General features: G+C 39.0%; 1 protein-coding gene across 2 annotated transcripts in view; it reads left to right on the top strand.

Annotated features, from left to right (window-relative positions):
- LOC122070225 (MLO-like protein 1) overlaps positions 1 to 16,843 on the top strand; it is a 102,764-nt gene extending 85,921 nt beyond the window's left edge. For both annotated transcript variants that reach the window (XM_042634351.1, XM_042634350.1), the window contains exons 11-14: positions 15,646 to 15,855; positions 15,959 to 16,026; positions 16,120 to 16,180; positions 16,261 to 16,843. In XM_042634351.1, the coding sequence (XP_042490285.1) occupies positions 15,646 to 15,855; positions 15,959 to 16,026; positions 16,120 to 16,180; positions 16,261 to 16,491 (570 nt within the window). In that variant the 3' untranslated portion in view covers positions 16,492 to 16,843. The remainder of the gene's footprint in view (positions 1 to 15,645; positions 15,856 to 15,958; positions 16,027 to 16,119; positions 16,181 to 16,260) is intronic.
- Positions 16,844 to 24,981: the final 8,138 nt, after the last annotated feature.

Genomic DNA, 24,981 nt, shown 5'->3' with positions numbered 1-24,981 from the left:
CTTATGGACTTCCACGCTTGGTCAAGGGATGTCCTAAGGTCATTCTAGTATGATGATATGTAATGCATGGTGTGCGTGCACATATGCATATAGAGTGTAAAATTTACAAAGAGTATACTAGACTATCCTAGTGTCTTCATCTTGATATGATTCTTGGAGTCTTTCATCATCGCTTGACGTTCCACTCTTAGCATTCCATCTTCTATGCTTCTTGATTGTGTCTCCATGTCTTGGTCTTTGAGTCTTGACTTGGAGTATCCAACATATGCGTAGCTAGACAATACTTAACAATCATAGTTAAAGCTACTTGTTTGTTTGTTATTACCAAAACACTTGTACGAGTGTGGGCATATTCCCAACAATCTCCCCTTTTTTGGTGATGACACACAAACATAAGAAATGACAGTAAAATATTTAAAAGAGAAAATTACAATGTCACCCCCTGATATTTGTTCTTTATTCAATGCCACCCCCTGTACTTTTCGAAATACCAAAGACATCCCCTAATAATTAAAAAAATTTCAAATCAGTCCCTGCCGTTAGCCATCTTTGTTAAGTGATGGAAGGTCTGTCAGTGTTTTTTTAAAATGCCCAAAACACCCCCACCTAAGGTGAGTTGACCATCTTACCCTTGCCCCCCCCCCTTTCTCCTTCTTGTAAAACTCATAAACATATGGGTGGTTCACAAAACCTCCATTGCCATCGCCATCGCCATCGCCATCTCCAAAACCTACAACTATCCCCTTCTTCAGCATCCGGCGTATGATAGTGTGCACCCAGCCCAGACCACCATCCACCGGTGTGGGAATTTTTCCATTTGAATATATAAGAGTTTGTGGCTTTATTGGGTCTCTTTGGAGATCAGTGCAGCATGGATGCATAATCCTAATATAAGACAGAAGGGATTCTTTTGAAGGAAATCCTAAGAAAAGAAGAGATGTAAAGCACAGAGAAACGAATCAGAAAGATTAGACAGAAGAGGTTTCATTATCAGAAAAGGAGGAAAACAAATTGAGAAGCTGCTTTTAGAAGAGATCTTGTCAGAATTATAAGAAAAACACCAAACCTGGGAATGATATATTCTCTGTGATCGTCCCTTCCAAGTTTAGAATTCTGGAATTTGATTATTGAACTCAAGTTAGCAGTTCTCTTTTGGTAGTAAGTAAATTACAGAAACACAAGTGACCAGAGGCCCTTTACAGTTGTCTATCTTTCATTCCTCACAAAGAACAATTACACCAGGTGACCACCTTCCATTTCCATTTTACAAGAATATTAATAAGAACCCATAAATAAAATCTTTCCCTTCTTCTCTTCTTCGTTAAGTAAGGTTTGATTTAATGAAATCTTTGTTCTTTTCCTGCAAAATAGAAAGACAATTAAGGTAATAGTACAATACATAATCACATGATCATAATAGAGTTATATAAAGAAAAAAAAAATAAAAACCAGAAAGGACAGAAAGTTAGAAACCCAGTCGAGCAGAATAAAGTACAGAGGGAGAGAGAAAGAGCTAGAGAGCTAGAAAGAGAAAGAAACCCAGAAAGGATAGGAATCGACAACCGCAGCCTCCATCTCCAACCTCGTTTTCGTGCACGAGTGTATAAATTTATTAACTCCAACTCCTTCCCCTTTAACCTGATTTAAATTGGGGTAACAGAGCAGAACAGAGGAGCAAGAAGCAGGCTTTGATAATGGCTACAGCTCCCATTCTCTGCTTCTATTTCTTCTTTCTTATTCTCAATTCCCAGACCCAATCAGCTCCAGGAGGAGGCCAATGGGAATTACTACAGAGAAGCATTGGGTAATCAGCGATGCACATGCAATTGCTCAACAATGATCGTGTCATCATCTACGATCGCACCGACTTCGGCTGTTCTAATCTCTCCTTGCCTTCTGGCAAATACTAAGAAGATCCAGCTGACACATCCCTAAACGGTGGTCTGGGCTGGGTGCACACCATCGTACGCCGAAAGCTGAAGAATGGGATAGTTGCAGGTTTTGGCGATGGCGATGGGGTTTTGTGAACCATCCATATGTTTATGAGTTTTAGGAGGAGAAAGGGGCAAGGGTAAGATGGTCAACTCACCTTAGGTGGGGGTGTTTTGGACATTTAAAAAAAAAATAATAGACCTTCCATCACTTAACAGAGATGGCTAACGGCAGGGGCTGATTTGATAATTTTTAAATTATTAGGGGGTGTCTTTGGTATTTCAAAAAGTACAGGGGGTGGCATTGAATAAAGACCAAAGTTCAGGGGGTGGCATTGTAATTTTCTCTATTTAAAATTTAAAATGCAGATAATCACATCATAAGAAAGAAAAGACTTCCACATAAGCAATACTTTCTCCCCCTTTTGTCAACAACAAAAAGGTGAACATGTGTATAAAACATAGACACGTGTGCAGCATTTAAGAAAGTAAGATGCTGCCCCTGAATATTTGCTAGGTTTAAAAAGATAAGATATTCAGTATCCAAGAGGCATATATATAAACCATAGTTGTCAAGGCGTCGCCTAGGCGACGATTAGGCGTCCAGGCGGTTTGCCTGGGGCCTAGGCGACGGTCGCCTTATTACACTGCATGTCGCCTTGTGTTTTGACACTTATTTATGCCAAATATCATTTAAGTAAATATTATTCATAAATAAGCAAATACCCCCTATTTGAATCTAATAAAAAATAGTTTAAAAATCAAATTCCAAAAGGATAAAAAGTCAACCCCCCCAGTCTAAGAAGAAAAATTGGATTTTGGTTATAGGGGCGATTTTCAACTTTTAAATGCTGGAGTTTTTCTCAATTATGAAAATTTTATAAATTCTATCATGTTAAAACATTGCTAAAAACCAAAATTCCGGTAAAATAATATTTTGTTTTAATATCCATAAAATTATTTTCATTCAGGCGATTTTAACAGCATTCGCGCACTTAAAAATAAGTTTGACCGGAGCATAACTTTACCATTACAACTTAGATTTAAGTAATCTTAGACTTGTTGGAAAGCTGGTTTTATATTATAATTGATACAAAAAGTCTCATGTAAAAATAATATCATTTGACTAGTCAAACTTATTATAAAACCAAAGCATTTCTCTAAATTTTGATTTTTTATAACTTAATATGACTTAATGTTAATTTTTTATGATTTAATATGGCTAAATGTTGATTTTTAATGACTTGATGTTGCTTAATCTTGATTTTTTATGATACAAGGTATATATAGCTTACTAAATAATGTTAAAAAATAGAGAAAATAAAAAATAGCAATCGGTCGCCTTGTTCGCCTTAAGGCGTGCGCCTTCTTGCCTAAGTGCTTAGACAACTCTCCACCACCTTGGTTCGCCTTGGCACCATGACAACTATGATATAAACACAATACACATTTAAATATTAAAATAAGTATTGATAGCAAAAGCAAGTTCAGCACATAGGATTCCACACAGAAAAGTTAAAATGAGTTCCAGCTCAAACATAGAGAAAAAAAAAACATAGTTTTAAACATAACGGTCCTAAAACACATCTCATCCATTCTCATCTTCATCTTCATCTTCGTCTTTGAGGATCTTTAGGATGGCGTCCTGCTTTTTCTCCATTTTCTCCAATTGAGCGAAGATCTTGTTGCCAAGCTTCTCAAGGTTAGCAACTGTCGCAAAGGCAGTCGAGGCTCCACTCCCCTGTCCTTCTGGCTGACGTGGTCGAGCAGCTGTGCCACTTGAAGCTGTTCCTTTCTTCGGGATGAGACTCATCTTACGGATGGTTATGAGATCTATCTCTTGAGGAATGGGTTCAAATACTTCATATGAGAAGTCCACATCAAATTCTTCTAGCAGCCGACAGATTAGCCTTCCATAAGGGAGATTTCCCTTTTGGAGCTTATCCCCACATGCAACCATATTCATTAAGATGATGTAAGGAAGATTTACACTCATTGTTTCACAAGCACAGTAGGTATTATAAGCATAGAAGGGGGAAATCTCATCCCTGTGACCTCCTTTGGGCAGGATGTTGTAGGAGATGATGTTCACAATCCTCCCCAGGTTAGTAAGTTCCTTTGCCTTTATCTTGTGGGTATTGGCATAATCCTTCATAATGCTTGAATAAACAATGTCAATATCCATGAATTGCTCAATGTATGTCTTTGGAAGGTAGAATTTCAGGGGTCCTTCCACAGAGATGTCCAGAATAACTCTACATGGACTCCCTTCATATAGGAGCGAAGATGGAGGGATTCCTCTTCACCAGACATGGTGAGGTTACAATAGAACATCTTGACCAGATTAGGGTAGCATTTGGTCTCAAATTTGAGGATATTCCCCCAACCCAAAGCATAAAAATGGTCTTTGATTACATACCTGGTGAGAGAGTCAGTATTGATGGTTCTACCTTGCTCAACTTGGTGAGGTATGTATAGATCCCAACACTCACCAGCAACCGATGCAAACCACAAATCATCCTTGGAAGAGCTTGTAGTCTTCCTTTTCCCTCTGTTAGCCGGAGCTTTCCTTGCATTGGGAGGACGTTGAGAGGCCATGAAGAGGAAGAGTCAAGAGAGTGAAGAAAATCAAGGATTTTGGGGAAGAAGGTGAGAGATCTTGAATATCTAGGTTTTAGGAAGAGTTTAGGTTAGGGTTTTGGGAGAGGAAGGGTCGAAATAGGTGTCTAGGGGTTTTGGGTTTCTTAGAATAAAGAAAAGAAACAAAAAAATTGTGTTTTTAAAATGCCCATGTCGAGTTTTCCGGCGGCGGCGGTCGATCGGCTGCTGGGGCGGTTGACCAGCCAACCATTTGGCTAGTCACAGTCGACCGGCTCCAGTGGCGGTCGATCGGCATTTGTAGAAATTGCTAGAAAATGCCCAGAAAACCCAGTTTTGGACGGGGTTTTGGTCCGATTTCTCTCAGGGTTTAAACAGAAATGAGAAGGGGTTTCCTCTTCACCCAAATGGGTTGCAAATCGCAAGCTCCTTCCTTAAGGAGCAAAACCTTCTTCCTTAAGGAGAAAAACCTTTCTTCACCTAGAGGTTTAGTGAAGATGGCTGTGAGTTTTTTCTCGGTTTTGATGTACTCAAGGGTAACATTGCCATTCTGAATGGTATCTCGCAGAAAGTGATGTTGAATGTCTATGTGCTTTGCCCTTGAGTGCAAGATAGAGTTTTTACTCAAGTTAATGGCACTGGTGTTATCGCATATAATTTGACATGATTCGAACTTCACTCCAAGGTCTTGAAGTGTTTGCTTCATCCAAAGGATTTGGGCACAACACTTACCAGCCGCGACATATTTGGCTTCGGTAGTGGATAAAGCAATGGAGTTTTGCTTCTTGCTAAACCAAAAAACAAGGCAAGAGCCAAGAAAATGATAAGTACCGTTGGTACTTTTTCTGTCAATATGGCAGCCTGCAAAGTCAGCATCTGAGAAACTGACTAAGTCAAAAGGTTGGTTTTTGGGATACTATAATCCTACATCACACGTGCTTTTCAAATATTTAAAAATTCTTTTAAGTGCAGCGATGTGTAATTTTTTAGGATCGGCTTGAAATCGAGCACATGCACATACGCTGTACATGATGTCCGGTCTACTTGCTGTTAAATATAGAAGACTTCCAATCATACCTCTATATCTAGTAACATCCTCAAAAATACTATCATCCTTGGTGAGTTTCAAGGATGACCTCATCTGAATGTCTAAAGATTTTTTACTATTAATGTCAAATTTTTTTAGAAGCTCCTTGGGTACTTAATTTGGTTTATAAAAACACTATTATCAGTTTGTTTAATCTGAAGCCCAAGGAAGAAATTCAGTTCTCCCATCATACTCATTTCAAATTCATTGCTCATCTTCGTACTAAGTACACATGTTCTCATTGGTTGAGCCAAAGATGATATCATTTACATAAATCTGAACAATGAGTATGTCTCTTTTCTTGTTCTTCACAAACAGGGTGGTTTAATCCTCCCCCTTGAGAAGCCACTTTCTATTAAGAAAGTACTCAATCTCTCATACCAAGCTTTAGGAGCTTATTTGAGTCCATAGAGGGCTTTCTCAAGTCTAAAAACGTGGTTTGGAAACTTTTGATTCTCAAAACTAGGGGGTTGAGCTACATACACCTCTTTTTGATTGTAACTATTCAAGAAGGCACTTTTTACATCCATTTGATACAGTTTAAAATTCTTATGGTATGCAAAAGCAAGTAGCATTCTTATGGATTCAAGCCTTGCTATAGGTGCATAGGTTGCATCATAATCTATTCCTTCTTGTTGATTATAACCTTTAGCTACTAATCTGGCCTTGTTCCTCACTATGTTCCCATCTTCATCCAGTTTGTTTTGAAACACCCACTTGGCACTAATAATGGTGTGGTGATCAGGTTTTGGGACGTGTTCCCAAACCTTGTTTCTTTCAAACTGGTGAAGCTCTTCTTGCATTGCAACAATCCAGTCATCGTCTTTCAATGCTTCTTCAATGTCCTTAGGTTCAATCTTTGAGATAAATGCAGTATGGTTGCATATCTCACGAGATTTAGTTCTAGTTTGGATTCCTTCATCTAGATCTCCTATTATATTCTCTAAGGGATAATTCTTATGGGGAATTACTTCCTTAGGTAGTGTTTCTACTTTTTCAGCACTCTTTTCTTCTTCTTTTTCTTTAGGTTCTTCAAATGAAATATCATTCATTTTGTTCTTTATCTCATCAAGAGTAGCATCATCGTCATCAACAAGAGATTTATTCAAGTCATTGCAGTGATTCATCAAATCTAACATTCATGGATTCTTCAACCATTAATAACTTTTTATTGAGGACCTTATATGCTCTACTGTTGACAGAATATCCTAAGAATATTCCTTCATCATATTTAGCATCAAACTTTCCAAGGTGGTTTTTAGTGTATAGGATGAAACACTAACAACCAAACACCCTGAAGTAATCTACCTTAGGTAGTTTACTAAAATACAGCCATAGGGAGTTTTGGAAAGTATAAGTCTTAAAATAATTCTATTTAACACATAGCATGCTGTGTTTGCAGCTTCAGCCTAAAAATACTTAGGCAATGAGTACTCATTGAGCATTGTCCTAGTCGTTTCTTGTAGTGACCTGTTTTTCCTTTCAATAACCCCATTGGATTGAGGTGTTTTAGAAGCGGAGAAGTTATGGTCAATTCCATTGCTTGTGGCAGTATAAATCAAACTGATTTATATTGTCAAATTCTCCTCCATGTTCACTCCTAATAGAGGTTATTGTAAAGCCCTTTGGATTTTGTAGTCTTTTACACAAAGTTACAAACTCATCAAAGGCGTCATTTTTATATTTAAGAAAAACAGTCCATGTATATCTAGAATAGTCATCTACAATCACAAACGTATATGTTTTACCATTCAAACTAGAAACATTAATGGGTCCAAACAAATCCAAATGAAGGAGTTACAAAGGTCTTGATGAAGAAACAATGTTCTTCGACTTATGGGAAACCTTGGTTTGTTTGCCCTTTTGACAAGCATCACAAAATTTTTTTTTCTTATATTTGGTCTTAGAAAGGCTCCTAACAAGATCCTTGGATGCAATGGTTTGGATTAACTTGACATTTACATGTCGAAGCCTTCTATGCCATAATGAAGATTCACTATGGTTAGAAACCAAACATGCATTCAAGGGACTTGTTTCCTCAAGCATGCAAACATAAATATTGTTCTTCTTAGATCCTTTTAAAATAAGATCATTATTTGCATCTTTAATGTAACAGTGAGAAACATCAAAATCTAATTTATATCCTATACCATATAGCTGACTCACACTCAAAAGATTATAATTAAGATTTTTCACATAATAGACATTAGAAATGGAAATACCTCCTAGTTTTATCTTTCCAATTCTAGCAATTTTTCCTCTGCTACCATCTACAAAGGAGACCCATTCTCCGTCATAGTCCCGTAAGCTTGAGAACAAATTCTTATTGGATGTCATGTGCTTGGAGCATCCACTATCGATTACCCATTCAATTTCTACCTTATTCTTCAAGCATACCTACAACAGTTGTTCAGTCGTACATTGGTGCCCATAATCTTATGGGTCCGTCGCTATTAGTGTCAAATGTCCCTATTGGGACCCAAGTGGTTTTGTAGCTTTTAGGACTTTGATTTTGTCTTTGGGATGACCTTGGGTTCCTTGAGTTCTTTGTGATTCATATGATCCATATGATGTTTGAGGTGCTTAAGACCTTTGAGATCTACAAGACCTTTGGGATTGGTATTTCCCATGAGATCTTTAAGACTCTTGGGGGTAGGTTCTATAAGCTTGGAATTGCCTTTGGGTCCTTTCAATAGAATATCCCCTTTGAGGTTGGGGTTTTCTATATTTAGGCATAGACCTTGAGTCCTCTTGAGGCCTGTATTGTCTCCTTTGAGGACTGTAGTAATAGGCATGGTTTACTTTGGTTCTTTGTCTCTCATTTTGAGAGTTTGTGGTTTTTCTTTTCTTAGCATGGCATTGGTTTATGGAATGCCTTGTTTTCTTGTAGAAACCACACTTGACATACGAGGTAGATGCTTGATTACCTTGGTCACCCCTTCTTGGATTCTCATTTTGCTTTACTCTTCTTCTAGATGGGTTTTGTCCATCATAACTCAGTCCTTCCTTTTCATTCGGACCTTTTTTGTGAGATCCAAGAAGATTGTCAAGGTTTCTTTGCCCTTTGGTAAATGTGCAAAGGGTGGAGTTTAGCATTGAGTTTTCTTCCTCAAGTTCACTCACCTTAGAGGTTGGTGCATCCACTCTCTTATTGAAAATGTCAAATTCCTTTTCCAGATTATTTTTGTCTAATTTGAATTTTAGACTCTCTTCATATAAAGCCTCGAAGGCTTCTTGAAGTTCTTCATTCGAGTCATTTACAAGAGAATTAGTTTGGGTTTGACATACCTCTTGTTCTTCATCTCCTAGAGCCATCAATGCTAGGTTGGTGACTTCTTCGGATTCGCTCTTTTCTTCTTCATCACTTGAGTCCCACGTGGCTACATATGCTTTCTTGTTTGTCTTATGTGGGCAATCAGTTCTGAAATGGTTAGGCTTGTTGCGATTAAAACAGAGTACATCCTTTTTGTCAGACAAAGTCTATTTGTTTTTTAGTTTAGATTTACCTTTGTCACCATAGGATTTGTCTCTATAGGATTTGTTTTTGTATTGCATTCTTCCTTTCTTCTTGAGGAATTTGTTGAACTTCCTTGTGATGAGAGATATATCTTTTTCCATGTCGAACTCTTCATCCTCATCGTCATCACTTACCTCTTCTATGGTTTGGGAAGACTTTAATGCTATAGTCCTTTTATTTTCAGGAGTTGGTTTATCAGCTTTCAACTCCACTTCATGAGTTTTTAAGGACCTCAACAAGTAATCAAGTGATATCTTCGTCAGATCCTTAGCTTCTTCTATTGTTGTCTTCCTGGGTCTCCAAGCTGTTGGTAAGGCTCTCAAGATTTTTCTAAACTTTTTAGCGTTAAGTATAAGTCTTACCTAAGCTTTAAAGACTATTAACAATATCAATAAAACGAGTAAACATTTCAGTCATGGTTTCGTTTTCTTTCATGAAAAATGACTCATAATCTGAAATAAGTTGATTTACCTTTCTTTCTTTTACCTCTTTCGTACCTCTGTGTGTGACTAGGAGCATGTCACAAATTTCCTTGGCCATGTCATATGCTATAACACGGTTGAACTCCTTTTCGTTGAGGGCACATTGAAGGAAGGTGATAGCCCTGAAGTTGTATTGGATAAGGGCTATGTCATCTGTTGTCCATTCCTTGTCTTCTTTTGGTATCATCTTTCCATCCACTACTTTGGTGATGGTGTATGGTCTATTTTCTATGGCCCTCCATACGAGGATGTTATGTCAACAGGTGAAGTTCTTAAATCTGCACTTCCAGAAAGAAAAGTTCTCTGTATTAAAGTAAGGGGATCTTGAGGCGTTCATACCCTCTGGTGCTCCTTGGGATGTGGCCATGGTCTTTGACTCACTTTTAAGACTAAAATAGTCCTAAATAATTTGAGCTCCCGCTCTGATACGAATTGATAACCTAGAGGGGTGAATAGGTTATACTAGTGGAATTTTAATTCTTTTCAAAATAATGTCCCAAGCGTGATTGTAAATGAGAAATGCGGAATAAGATATAATAAGCACAATCACACAACATCGAGAATTATAGTGGTTCGACTCAACCTGAGTCTATTCCACTCCCTACAAGATCCTCTTGTAAGGTATTCCACTAGCTTTCCCTTTCAATACAATAGGTAGGGAAGAAATCTTTACAAGCTTTTTACGGATAAGAGTATCCTTACAAATCCCCTTTACAAGCAGAGAGACACACCTTTACAATCTCCTTCAAGGTAGAGAGACACCTTACTCTTTTAAGGATAGGAGGATCCTTACATAAATCCCAAGTACAATCTAGGAATTCATGTAAAACAGTAAAGTAGATAGTGGAATAAGAGGGTTACCTCTGGTGTGGTGCAAATGATGAATATGAAATGAAATGATACACCTTATAAGTCTTCTCTTTAGCTTTGACTTGCACAATGAGAATATGGAAGACTTTTGATGGAGACTTGAGCTTTTCTGTATAATATTGCGAAGATCAAGACGCTCAAGTAAAGTACAAGGCTATTGATTCTTAAAGCTCTTTAGAATGTGCTCTTATGCTTAGGAATTGTTAATCTTTAATTAAGAGCATCATAGGTATTTATAGGTGAGCTTAGGTGATCATTTTAAGCAGCAAATCGGGCTTTAACGGTCATATTATGGGTCCTCCGGTCGATCGGAAAGTGCCGTTGGAGCATAGTTATTAAGGAGCTGGTAAGGTGCTAGTAAAGCGCTGATGCAGTCCACAGGCCGTAAGGCAGTAGCATGCATTACAGTCATCATGTAAGGCGATCGCATCATAAGATAATGCGCTATAAGGCGTCGCCTTCGACGCCTTATACACAAAGCGGGCGCCTTATGAAAATTTTAGAATTTAATACTTTTAAAAACTACTTAAGATAGATTCCAAATATCGATTTTTGATTGGTAGGTGTATGGTCTTGAATGCACTTGAGATGCATGGGATCAACTTCTAACAACTAAAGTACACCAAAAAAACCAAAACACGATTCTCACCAAGGTTTTGGACTTTTGAGTCGAGGGTTTTGAGAAGGAAGAACCAGGCGACCAATCGTACCCCCAGGAACTCCTTCGATCTTGCTTCGGCTTCTTTCTTCTCCGGCAGCGGTGAGGTTACTCCGGAAAACAATCGTACACCCCAGGAACCCCCTCTACAAGTATGTTTTTGTTTTTTGTTTTTTGTTTTTCTCATCTTATTAGTTATTTCTTGTTCATGCTACGGTGGTCGTTGAGTGTGTATGTGTTTTTTTTTTTTTTTTTTTTTTTTTTTTTTTTTTTTCTGTTCTTCAACCGACGATAGTATGATGAGCTCTGTACCCTTTTTTTTTCTCTCTTCTTTCTTCTCCCTTTTTTCTTTTGTTCATCATACGTTACCTTTTTTTCTTTTTTTCTTTTTTTCTTTTTTTCTTTCTTCTGTACTTCAGTTCTTCACTCTTCTTTAGCCTCCGGTTAACTTAACCCTGTACCTGTCTTTTTTCCTTTCTTTTTTTTCCTTCTTTCTTCTTCATTCTTCTTCTGTTCTTCATACAAAGTACCTGATTTTTTTTTCTTCTGTTCTTCACTCTGTTGAAGACTACGGTGAGCTCTGTACCTATCTCTTCTTCTTTTTTAAAAAGGTTATATGTATGTATAATGTATAAACCCCCCTTGGAATTCGAAAACTGATCTCCTTTTTCTTCCTTACCTAGTTCTGTTCATCTTTCTTCTCACATGTGATATTTCCTCCCTTTTTTCTTCTATTATTCTCATTCTTCCTACTGCTTATTATTTCTACTAATCTGCCATTCCCTCTATTTCCTTCCAAGTTTGAGATTGCCATTAAGTAGGTCATCAGTTGCTGAATTGCATTTTGTTCTTAATCTGCCCTATTTTGATTTCAGTTTTTAATTATGTTTGCTAGTTTAGTCAATGTTTTCAAAAGCCTAAAACAAATCAATCTTCTAGTGTCTTTCTTCAACATTTCTTATAAATTTCTGTTTTTTGATTTTGATTTCAAATTAGTGTTTAAGGTTCAGAATATGGTTAATATCTAAATCAGTTCATTTATATTGATGATTGATGATTGATTATTGATGAAGATGAACTTAGTTTATTCACTTTATTGATTTGTTTTCTTGATGAATATCTTGCGTTGGTATGAAGTATGAACCTTTAATATTTATTTAACATATGAGTAAGGGAAATTTACCACGTCACCCCCTAGAGAATGCTACAATTATAAGAACACCCCCTCTGTTTCACCAAATTAGCCTCAGACCCCCTACCGTCAGTCACTGTTAAGGAATATACCTTATATACTGATGTCAACTATTATATTTTATTTTAAATACTAAAATGCCCTTACTAAATATGAAGTACCTAAAATACCCATGTTATAAGTTATTATTTTCCAGTAGTTTTGGACGACCGGCAATCATTCAGTGCACCGGAGATCACGATTGTGGGTCTTGTGGCCGAGGCCGTGGTTGGCCAAGAAGGGGTAGAAATCATCGTAGATTGGATAGGCGGAGCAGTTAGTGAGGAGATTCAGGTTGAATCGAGATGGGAGCTTCCTGATGTGGACCCATTTCCCCTCATTCGGAATTGCCACTCTCCGATTCTGGTTCAAGATGTGCAGCGCCTGAAGCAGCAGCAGTGGTGTGATTGATAGAGAGGAAAAGGAAGAAAAAAAGAGTGAGAGTGAGAGTGGCAATGGTGATGGATTTGCAGAGTGGCATGGTGGGTTAGGGAGAATAGGTAGAGTGAAGAAGAGAGTGTTGTGGCAGTAATGGTGAAGGCAAAGAATAGTCGGTTATTCTCCATCTCATTTCACCATTACAGTCCAATAATCCGACATCGTCGGCTTTCCTTTCCCCACCTTTTTTTAATGGACTGTAGAATCTATCAACCTCTCTCTACGGTGATCTACACATGCACGCACTCATATGTGTGTGGGTATTTTATTGGTCATCCTATTTTCATTTCATGGATCTGTAAATGTTGAATTGGTTAGTTTTTTTAGCGACAAGTGTTCGTATTTGTTTCAGAGAAAAACTGAGTACTGGAGAGGGACAGGGAAGATGGAAGATGGAAGATGGAAGAAGGAAGGAAGGATCAGATGTGGGACCGTAAGATGATATCCATAACTGTAAGGGGTTTCCATCAAGACACTTGGACGACTGTGAGATCGGTAGACAGTTTCATGGCGAGTTAGGATTGGGTGCCTGATACTGTGGAAGGGAGGTATTGGTGTGTTGTTTTTAGCTTTTTTTCCCCCACTTGTGTCGGAGGCCAGTGGCCTCTGGGAACGGGGCACCGGTGTGCATCATCTCAACCCCATAGCAAGCAAGGCCGAAGGTCATAGGCCATATGGATCTAGTACGGGCCCAATTCATCAGATCATCCACCTTCGAGATCAGATACTGCGTCGCCTTCGACAGCCCCTTGATCGAAGCTGGTGAGGCCGGGCGGGCATATGGGGCTGGCGATGTCGACGAAGATTCCGACGCCAACAACGTAGGAAGTGTTGTGTGGATCGACGCCGCCCTTTGCCATGACACTAGGGCAAGACGTGCCGCTTTAGGTAGGAGCGCCATAGCCTCGTTTGTCGTTGCACAACACAAGAAATCGCTGGAGTTACAGATTTATTTCACTGGAGTTGCAGCTTTAGTTTTCTTTTTTTTATTATTAAAACATGAGTTTTAATTATAAGGGTATACTGGTCATTTTAATTTTTCACTTAACAATGATTGACGGTAGGGGGTCTGAGTTTAATTTGGTGAAACAGAGGAGGTGTTCTTATAATTGTGGCATTCTCTAGGGGGTGGCGCGGTAAATTTCTCTATGAGTAATAGGGTTCAACTAGGATTTGAGTCAAATAGAATGGTTTTATAAAAAAATTACACAGGAACGCTCTAGTCAATAAGGCGATGCTTTATGCCCGTCTTATTGCTAAGGCGCTCTGAAAGACCCTCAAACGCCTCCGTCACCTTACTGCCTTAATAACTATGCGTTGGAGTTCAAAACTAGCCGTTGGAGTTGTTCCAGGCATGTGCCGGTCCACCGGGACTTCCATCCGGTCGACCGGCTATGGCCTCAGACAGTTCTGGTCGACCGGGGCTTCCAGCCGGTCGACCGCCTACAGTTCTGTCCAAACTTTGGCGGACAACTGTCATACTGACCAGTCGCCACTAATTCAGCCATAATTTTTCGGTCTGACTTCGGATTGACCCGATTCAAGTTGCGTTGGAATCGTGACTCGATTTCCTACAACTTTCATAAAGGGTCCATCTCCTGATACCAACTCTAAGGTTGCCCAAAATGCCCTTGAGTCTGGTTATTGTGTTTTTCACAGAATATCACTAGAACATATATTTCTTAATATGTTCTACACCACTTATGGACTTCCATGCTTGGTCAAGTGATGTCCTAAGGTCATTCTAGTATGATGATATGCAATGCATGGTGTACGTGCACATATACATATAGAGTGTACAATTTACAAAGAGTATACTGGACTATCCTAGGGTCTTCATCTTGATATGATTCTTGAAGCCTTTCATCATCGCTCGACTCTCCACTCTTAGCATTCCATCTTCTATGCTTCTTGATTGTGTCTCCATGTCTTGGTCTTTGAGTCTTGACTTGGGGTATCCAACATATGCGTAGCTAGACGACACTTAACAGTCATAGTTAAAGCTACTTGTTTGTTTGTTATTACAAAAACACATGTAGGAGTGTGGGCATATTCCCAACACAAGTAAACATCAAAATCATCACAAGATGAGGACCACAGCAAGGAGGGGAGGGAGCAGCCATGACATGATGCCATCAGTTGGGGGGGATGAGATCCACCTTCAGATTCCAGGAAGCAATACTGGTTTTGTTTTAGCTTTATAGATATAACATCACATTGGCATTCAGGTGCATCTACAGAGAAAGGTCAACTATACAATATATAGACATTCTCAGCAGGTCCCACAAATGGTGAAGTGTGAGGTTCTGAGACTAGGGTTCTTTATCCTAACAAGAACTCCTGAGCAATTTTAATTATACTGATGAAGTATGAGTTGACCAGATGTAACTTTGAACACAAGATTGAAATAGGTCAGAAACACGACTACTAAACTGGGAAAAAAAAGCATCGTAGTTTTGATAATAGCATTCGACTTTTCTTTTTGGTTTCGAAATGCCATGCGTATAAACTATACTTGGCCATAATTATAGCATGAACGAATCAAAAAGAAAGTTCCAGGAAATTCCAGCATAGTGCTGGCTCAGCATACCAAAATTTTGATGCAGCTTTTAGCAATTGACAAATGCGTCTAGGTTCTGACATAATTTTATATTTGTTTGTGTGTTTAATTCTTGGATCATGTGATTATGTCTTGAAATGTAATTCTTCATGCTAATTTGCATTTTTTTATTTTTTTTTGGTAAGTTGAGTTTTGTACTTGAATATGAATGCGTATTCCTGTTCTGGGATCAGACCTGCTGATGAAATTAGTATGAGCTATGTATGTTTGCAGCTCCTACTTGCGGTGGGTACTAAGCTGGAGCATGTAATTACTCAGTTGGCCCATGAAGTTGCTGAGAAACATGTAGCCATTGAAGGGGATTTGATAGTTCAACCTAAAGATGCTCACTTCTGGTTCAGTCGACCTCGAATTGTCTTGTTTCTAATCCACATTATCCTCTTCCAAAATTCTTTTGAGATTGCTTTCTTCTTCTGGATATGGGTAATCAGATAAATGTTTTACTATTCATCCTCATTATGATGTTAACCAATCAAATTTTTCAGTTAATAAGGAGGACCTAGTCTGATGCTTCAGTTAATTCTAGGTTCAATATGGCTTTGATTCCTGCATTATGGGACAAGTTGGTTACATTATCCCAAGGCTCGTCATTGGGTAATCCATCTGTCTTTTTCTCTATCAGTTAGTTTTTGTCTTATTTGGTGGTCGTTATTTTGAATCCTAAGTGTTCTTCGTCCATTTCTCTAGTGCTTTCATTCAGGTACTCTGCAGTTACAGCACCCTGCCACTTTATGCCATTGTCACACAGGTGGGTTGCATTGTTACCTGTATTCTGCTTTTATTTGATTGACGGAATTGTAAACTGATACCAGTTTTGGGTTGTTTTAGATGGGAAGTTCGTTTAACAAAGCTATATTTGATGAGCATATACAAGAGAAAGTAGTTGGCTGGCATCAGAAGGCAAGAAGGAACAAGGGGTTGAGAGCTGCTGCTAATGGTTCCAGCAATGTGGGTTCCACAGACGGTTCTACAGTAGGAATTCAGTTGGGGAAGGTGACACAAAAAGAATCTGCAATGGAAGAGGGGAAAGCTCAGGCAGTTGAGCCCTCATCTACCTGATCAGGTGGACGGACCCAAGTGAAGAGCTCCATGAATGGAAAATAGCTAAAACTAACCACTGGACTCCCGAATGAATGCATGATGTTAAATACTGGTTCATGATCAGCTTTCCAAGAATACAACAATAAAGTAGTTTATGTAAATAATATTCCAGTTTTTGTTTTTTTGGTCACTTTTGGGGATTTTTTTTTTTTTTTATTCTTCACTTTTGGGTATTGAAAGTTTGAAACCATATAATACCTGGTTGCAGGATTGATATCAAACATAATGGTATTTTGGCGGCTCGAAATTGGTAATTCTGTACAACAAATATCATGTTTTAAAATTTCTAGTGATTGATATTTATATTGAATTTTTGCATCTTTCACTTTTTTTTTTTTTTTTTTTTGGGTTGGGGGGGGGGGGGGTGAAGGGTGTTGTGGGGCCAAGAGGGTCGTGGGTGATCTGGCTGTGGGCTGTGCGGCAATTAGAAGTGTCCTAGAACATTAAAAAAAAAAAAAAAAAAAAAGAAGCAGAAGTGAAACATCTGCCAACAACAGTCTTCAGTTCTCAACCACTAGTTTAGACTCAAAAATCCTAAATATGAAATTCATAGACCAGCACAAGGGCATCCAGAAAATCTTACACCGTCTACTTTTTTTTTTCTGTTAAAATTAAACCAACTAAGTTAAGTTCATAAGCTTTTTTAAGAGCCACTATTAAGGTGATGGTGACAACGTCTTGACTATTGCACCATTTTCTTTTCCCCACCATTGCATACAACATTACGGTAAACAAATTATAAAACCGAACTAGTGTGGGATCAACGGCCACCCAAGATGCGGTTGAATTGGAAGCTTAAAGCACGAAAGAGTGTTCAAAGTTCTCTAAAAAAAATTACAAATGTCGAAGTTTAAACATAAGATTGATCCCATACGATGACGCAAAATTCCGCTCAACCTGGACTTGTGATTAATAGATAAAAGGGTGAGGATCGGAGGGTTGCTACGGTCATTAGGCTTTGATCCCAAGTTAGTTTTAGGACCGGAAAATATTTTTACTGACCATGGTTACCTTAAGGTAAATATAACCGTCAACTTACCCAGTCGAGTTAGGGAATGATAGTTGGGTTTACGGGTGGTAACAGTCATAATTGGCTCTTTGTCATAATAAGATTCAAGAGCCACATGGGCCTATCATCAATCATCCTTGATTCTGGACATGCAGTTGTTAGAATTATCCATTTAATTAATTATTCAGATTGATTAAATAGGTGGTCGTCAAGTTACATGATCCGGTTCGGTCCACTTTCTAGTTTAGAGATATGCTAGTGCAACGCATTGTGGTTTAGGTTCTTGGGTCAATATAGTATTATAGATACTAGGTTTTTGGTCTCTATAGTCATCATCCACTCTTCCCCATTTTACCACAAAAGTGAGAGAAATTGTTGTGTCAGAAAATTGGTCAGCAGGTATCTCCATCTTGCACAGGTAGAACAAGTCAAGAGTCTCGGAGCTTACTCTGGGGGGACTCCATGATTTGATGGGCTTTCCCTTCCTCTGATAGTTGTCTTGGGTAGTTTGTGTTCATTCCTTCATGCAACATGATGGACATCTAATGGTGTGATGTTTTTAGGTATATCATACGTGTCACACCTCACTTCCAACATCAGGATACCAATGGTTTGAATAAGATGCTTACTCATCTTATGTCTCTACCAGAATCTCTGATAGCAGTACCTTAATTGTCACAATCACACAATACCTAACCAACTAAACAATTGCAGCGGAATCAGAGTATATTATAGCGGAATCATATAATCAAGTTGGGGAAAAATCTAATGTTAATATATTACATAACAAAAGTTTATTCTCATCACATCTGTCAAAACATACATATAATAACCCAAAAAGTATACCATCCAAAAATACGGTATCAGGATGACTACAGATCACTACCCAACTCATGGTGCTGCATATGCACAAGTATCACAAGCATAGTCGGGATCGTGTTCCTCAGCTTCTGGTGTCCACCAGTCACTAGCTCTATTCTCGAGCACAGAGGAAGAAGTGTCACTACCCAGTGGCACTACAACACCTGCATCATCATCTAAAATGCAACAGGCACGTGGTGTGAGCTCCAACTAGCTCAGTGAGGGATGGGATTCACGCAAACATAACACATAGTCCATGATGCAAGAATGATGCAATTCATTTTACATTAAATCACCTAGCATACAACTAATTCGGGTACATGCTGCAACGACGCCTTAGGTTATATCACTGGTCCCATAGCTCGCACATCGATCACCCAACGATACAAACCCTAGTCGTGATTAGGAGTCTGTCGGTCCCGGAATGTGACTATCAATCACCCAGCAAACACCTGATAACCCCTCCTAGCAATCACGACACCAAAATTACCATCGACTATGCAAGAATAGTTTCTTCCTCCGGCAACAATCACATCGTACTGCGGAACTGGTATTCCAGAAGGGTTCATCGAACATACCACGATTGGGTTATCTAACACTTTACCCCCTATTGGCAAGGGGATGTAACATAGGGAATGCAACCAAACCACAATATACTACATGCCTTACATAAAGATATAGTTAGTATGGAATATGATACCAGAATCACCATCGGCCACATTACATCCATGTCCAAGCCTATTTAGCATACAAGCAGTTATGTATGGGATACACGATACTGAAATTACCATTAGCCACAAAGTGCACCCATAACCAAGTATAGCCATGGAGTACACAATACCTGAATTACCATCGACCATAAGTGCATCTACGACTATAGCTAACCCTAACGCTCACCCAATGCATGATGCAATCATCCACACGATGATCACGGTACCAGAACCACCTCAGCCACACCGGATCCCGTTACATAGTTCACAACATAGGTTAAATAAGTCACATATGTTATACAATTCATAAATAATTCAACATGTTATACAATTCATAAAATCATACGAGCAGTTGAAATTATCTAGGCATGATTGCTATGGCATGCACACAGTTTTATTGTCACACCCTACTCCCAGTGCTAGGATACCAGTGGTGTGAGTAAGACGCTTACCCATCTTACACCTCTATCAGGATTTCTAATAGCAATATTATCATGCCCCGTTCGCATAGAACCAAACCAGTGATCGGATTCCCTCCATGTAACCCAAAACGACCAGGATCATCTGATATAGTAACCACAACACAGCATGCCACATATAATCAGAAATATAATTATATAATTCAACGAAAGTCTTTTCATATATAAATACCTGTAGATCCCCATATACTCTTGATATCCAAATTGTTATACATAGTATATTTATATGTGGGCCCGTAGGCATGGTAATTACATAAGAAATAATAATTTAATTATTGAGAGCACAAAAAGGGGATATATATATATATATCGAAAGAATACAAAAAAAGAATTGTGTTTGGTGATAACTACTGTTGCCCCGAGACGCAACACTCGCACGGGCATCCAACTCTGTGATAAAATCCTACTGTCTCCCACTGGAACTTTACCAGTGGACCCCGGCTCCTGTTTCTCTACTGGGAATCCTGTAAAATCATCTAAAAAGTATGTGCACGAGGGGTGAGCTCACTAGCTCAGTAAATGGAAAGAAATACTCACACAAGCGATTGCAATTCAAATGATACTATATGCATGTGATTCATTTTAATCCTATTCACCTAAGCAACATTACTAAGTCATAAGTTGCGTGCTACTCACAACCATAGTGCACGTATGCCCAGGGTTTGAGATGCATTCCCCATCCCACGATATGCCCATAGGGTTGTCGGAGAAGGCCAGCCGTGAGCACTAAAAAAAGTAAATCGTTGTCAAACCACAGTAGAAAATAAAAACAGTATGATTGGCCCTCTGAATATATCACCAAGGTTGCCGACTGTCCTAATGATCAACCGAGGGTACTTCTAACCACCATGGCGGTCCGCGATCGGTACTTCCCCTCAGTGATAACCCAACACCTAAACCCCTGTTGGGAAGGGTCGTAGCATGAGGGAATGTCAAATCCTAACCACATGCTCCTATATGAGATAGTACGACTGCATAGTACTTTTGTGTCCTATTCCATGGTGTACTAATGCATTCGTTTCCAAGCCATCTACGACATCTAGTCTAGAAATCCCATACATTTCTAGCAAATCCTCAACATAATCCATCAATGAATAAATCCATGCTCAAGATTCACAACAAGTAATAAATAATTGGAAATTTGAAGATACAACATGTTCATTTCTAAAAGCATCCAACAGCAATCAAGCATATGCATGAGAATGGCTTTTGTAATGTCAAGATAATGTATGAATGAATAAGATGCCAAACAAAATAAAATCAATGTCCTCTCCCCACTTACCTATTCTTGTAGGAGAATAAGCACACACGGTATGGGTAAGATCCAACGTGCGAAAAGGAATGTCTCGAAACCTAACATAGATAGGGATCTTAGAATATGTCTGTTTCGGAACTATAAAATGATGTAAGATATGTCACGACGTGTTTAATAACGCGAAGAAGGTTGTCGATGAGTTTGAGCTCAAGCGGATCTCATTTGGACTACAAGTGGGTTATACATGTGGGTAGGAAGACCCACTTGTGCAAACTGCCTAGGCAGGTAGCACTCAGACACATACTGGCCGGTTCTACCGGTGGGTTGGTACTTGCCAATCCTACCCACCAGTAGGACCCTGGGGCAAACCCAAAATCGGTGGGTGCTATAGACGGGTCTGAGTACTCGTCGGTCCTACCCACCTATAGGCCCAAAAGTCCAGGCGAGACCGATGGGTTATAGCGGAGGGTCTAGGTACCTGCCAGTCTTACCCGCATGGGGGTCACACTGGTGGGTCTGACTATCTGTCGGTGCTACCCACCAGTGTTCAGTGGGTTTTGCTATACTTCTTACCTTCTTCATTCCTCCCCTTGGGAGTCCAAGGTGGTTATTTCAACCTCATTTCTCACACATTTTAGGCTTCATCCACTTGAACATATCATAGATCTAAGTTCATATCAAGGTTTTGAGGAGCAAAATCATATCTTGGCTCAAGAAACCCCAAAACTTAAGATCCTCTTTCCCAACTCAAAATGTCACCACAATACCTCCAAATCTTGATTTCTTTCTTCAAACCTTCAAAGAAATCACATAAGGCTCCTATTAACCCTTTGATTTGACCACACACAAGAGGGTTTCATCATATTCCAAGGGTTTATGGCGTTACTTACCTCATGACGTAGATCTCAAGGCACCGGTCACTCTTTCGACGATAAGAAGGCAAGATGCGACCTCGAAAATCAAGGGGCAACACTTCTTCCCTCTTCATTCCCTTCTCCTTCCTCTTTTCTCCCTCTTCTTTACTCCTCTCACCAAACTTTTGCTGAAATCATAAATGGGAGAGAGAAAGAGAAATAAATGTTATTTATACCTTGGATTGTAAATATCTACTAAGGCTTGTTTGGTTTTGCCCCCTTATGGATCAAAACACATTAAATCGTGATATCAGCCGAAATAGCGGCATTATCGGGCACACTTAACTTCATTACGATGAGGAACCCGAAATACACCTGCTCACCCAAGTTGGGCTTGCTAGGACCCATGTTTCCCTTATAGGTGGGTCACACTGATGGGTCTCGCACCTACCAATGACCACCCACCAGTTGGTTGAAACAAGGCCAACCTTGCTGCATTTTGATGGGAAATGGGTTCTTACGCATATCTCACTCCCACCACCTATCGTGGACCAAGTTTCATTATCCAATAAGATCTCATACCTTTCCTATTCGTACATGGCTTTGTGATACGTGCAAGGGCACGACTTTGGGGTGCGAATCATATCAGGTATCAGCTTAATCTTGTCCGATCACCTAGCATTTGATGTCACCCTTGCTGTCATGTATCATAGGGCACCCACATCAATCATTTTTGGTTTGGACCCTGCAAGACCAAATCGAACCAATCAGTCAATAAATCGGGTTTAGGGAGCAGGGCTCTACATCTACCCCCTCTTTAAAAATTTTGTCCTCAAAATTGAATTTACCTAGTAGTCCAAATAAATGAGGGTATTTAGCCTGGATTTCATCTTCTTTCTCCCAGGATGCCTCCTCAAGTGAGTGGTTGGCCCATCATACCTGTACAAAAGCAATGGATCAATTGCAAAGGGTCTTTATCTTTCGATCCAAGATTTCAGCAGGTTGTTCTTCATAAGTTATATTAGCCTCCAAGTTCTCTGGTTTCATAGCTAGCACATGCAATGGATCATGGGCATACTGCTTCAACGTTGAAAAGTGGAATACGTTGTGAACGTTGTTGAATGAATGCAGAAGGGCCAGCATATATGCTACAGAGCCAACCCATTGCAAGATCTCAAACTGGCCAACATATCTTGGACTCAACTTGCCTTTCCTGTAGAACCTGTGTAAACCCTTGGTAGGAGAGATTTTAAGAAATACCTTCTCCCCCACTTGGAATTCAATGTCTTTTTTGTGGTTGTCCGCATAGCTCTTTTGACGTGATTGGGCCGCCTTAAGCTTCTCCCGTATGATATCAACCTTATCACACGTCATCTGTATCATTTTTGGCCCAATTATGTGGCATTCCCCTACATCATCCCAATATAAGGGAGTCTTGCACCTTCTGCCATATAATTCCTGATGAGCACATTTATCTGTGAAATCTAAGGAAGTAAAACATGCATTTTACATATTTAGAATGGAGCTACCTTGGGTTTTACTCACTTTTTGCAAGTTTTAAGGCCTTAAGGAATATCGGGCATCGTATCTCTAATTTTACACATAAAGATGTCTTGTTTCTTTTCATGGTTGCGAAGAGGACGAAATTCTGAACAAGATTGATGTATTCAATTAAAATTACACATTCGTTTTGGCACCCGTACACGCAATTATTCTTTTCGGGCCAGAATAAGAATAATGGATCAAAACTAAACCGAGATGCAGAACCAGCCTCTCTGTAGTTGTCCTAGGGGTACAAGGAATATTCCAAATACCAACAAGGATCGATTGCTCACACCCTTAAGTGATTGAAGATTAGTTTTTGGTAACAACTACTTAGCGTAGTTGGTGAGCTGTGGTTTGCAAAAATCCCATGTTAACCAGGAGGTCTCAAGTTTGAACTTCTTGCTGTTTTTTTTTTTTTTTTTGCTCTCCTATTTTCCAACCACTTAAAGACCAAGGGCATGGAGGAGATTTCCCATTAAATTAGAAGAATGATCAAAGCAAAGCAAGAGAAATTTGGCCAGGGGGTTTCTTACGCAAGAAGAGAGAAATAAGGAAATAAAAGAGAAAAATAGGAAACAAAAAGGAAGAAAAATCATTAGAGATTCCCTACTTCCTATTGTCTCTCTTCTCTCTCCTCCACCTCATCAAAAGGGAATCTAAAAATATCCTACTTTTTAGAAACCAAAAACTTGGGGCTCTCACCCATTTTCTCCCTTTTCTCTCTTCTCTCCCATATTTTCTTTCCTTTTTCTATTTATTCTCCTATTTTCCACATCATCATTTTGGATTTAAAAAAAATCTCACCTACCAATTGAGATTCCACCAAACCCTTGGATGTCCTTCTCTCTCCCCTATTCCTTATAAAAAGGAGTCCACTAAACCCTAAAGGGTTGTCACTCTCTTCCTCTGTACTTCTCTTCTTATGGTTTTTTTAGTTGCTCTCTCTCTTCCTTCCCATTTAGTTCTAGTTCTAGTTTTTTTTTTTTTTTTTGCTATTAAACACTTTTGTAATCCTCTTTTATTTAATGAATGCAAGCACTTTTGTCTTTGATTTAGTCTTTTAATTTTATGTTTTATGCAATTGAAGTTGTAATTTTCAAGTTCTAGTTTTAGGTTTATTTCTAGGTGACAAGAACAAGTTGTGAAGCATCTCCTTTCAAGTTCAAGTTTCTCTTTCAGATTTATCTTCTCTAGTACTAGCAATTTCAGATTTGGTTTATTCCAGATATGGTTTTTAGTACTGGTAGTACTTCAAATCTCTTCAAGTATTGAAGTTCAAGTAAGTAGGCTTCTACAGTAGTCTTCTCACCACCTCTCATTCTCTCTTCTTGCTACCCATCATTCTTAATTTAGGATTTAAATTTCAGCTTTTACATTAGTGCTCTCCCTTTCCCCCAAGGTTCATGGCTAAATTATGCATTGGCTTTGTCCCTCTCTAGCCATGGAACCATCCTTTTATTTTGAATATTTATATTGCATCCATTCTCCTGCCAAGTAGAAAAACCCTTGTAAGAGTACTTTCTGGTCAAGTAGGGAAGCTCATATTATTTATGGTGCATCCCTCGGGCTAAGTAGAGATACCTACTTGTGTGGCTCTCTCTCTAGCTTTTCCCCCCTTTTATTTTATTTATTTACTTTCCAGCACTTTTTATTTTAACACTTTTACTTTCAGTTATTTTCTTTTTAATTGCATGGTTTAAGTATATAAATTCCTAGATGACGAATGGTTAAGGTT

The sequence above is a fragment of the Macadamia integrifolia genome, unplaced genomic scaffold (genome assembly GCF_013358625.1).
Source record: "Macadamia integrifolia cultivar HAES 741 unplaced genomic scaffold, SCU_Mint_v3 scaffold86, whole genome shotgun sequence".
NCBI lineage: Eukaryota > Viridiplantae > Streptophyta > Magnoliopsida > Proteales > Proteaceae > Macadamia > Macadamia integrifolia.
Note: the sequence above shows the minus strand (reverse complement) of the source record. Positions and strands in the feature narration are given on the sequence as shown.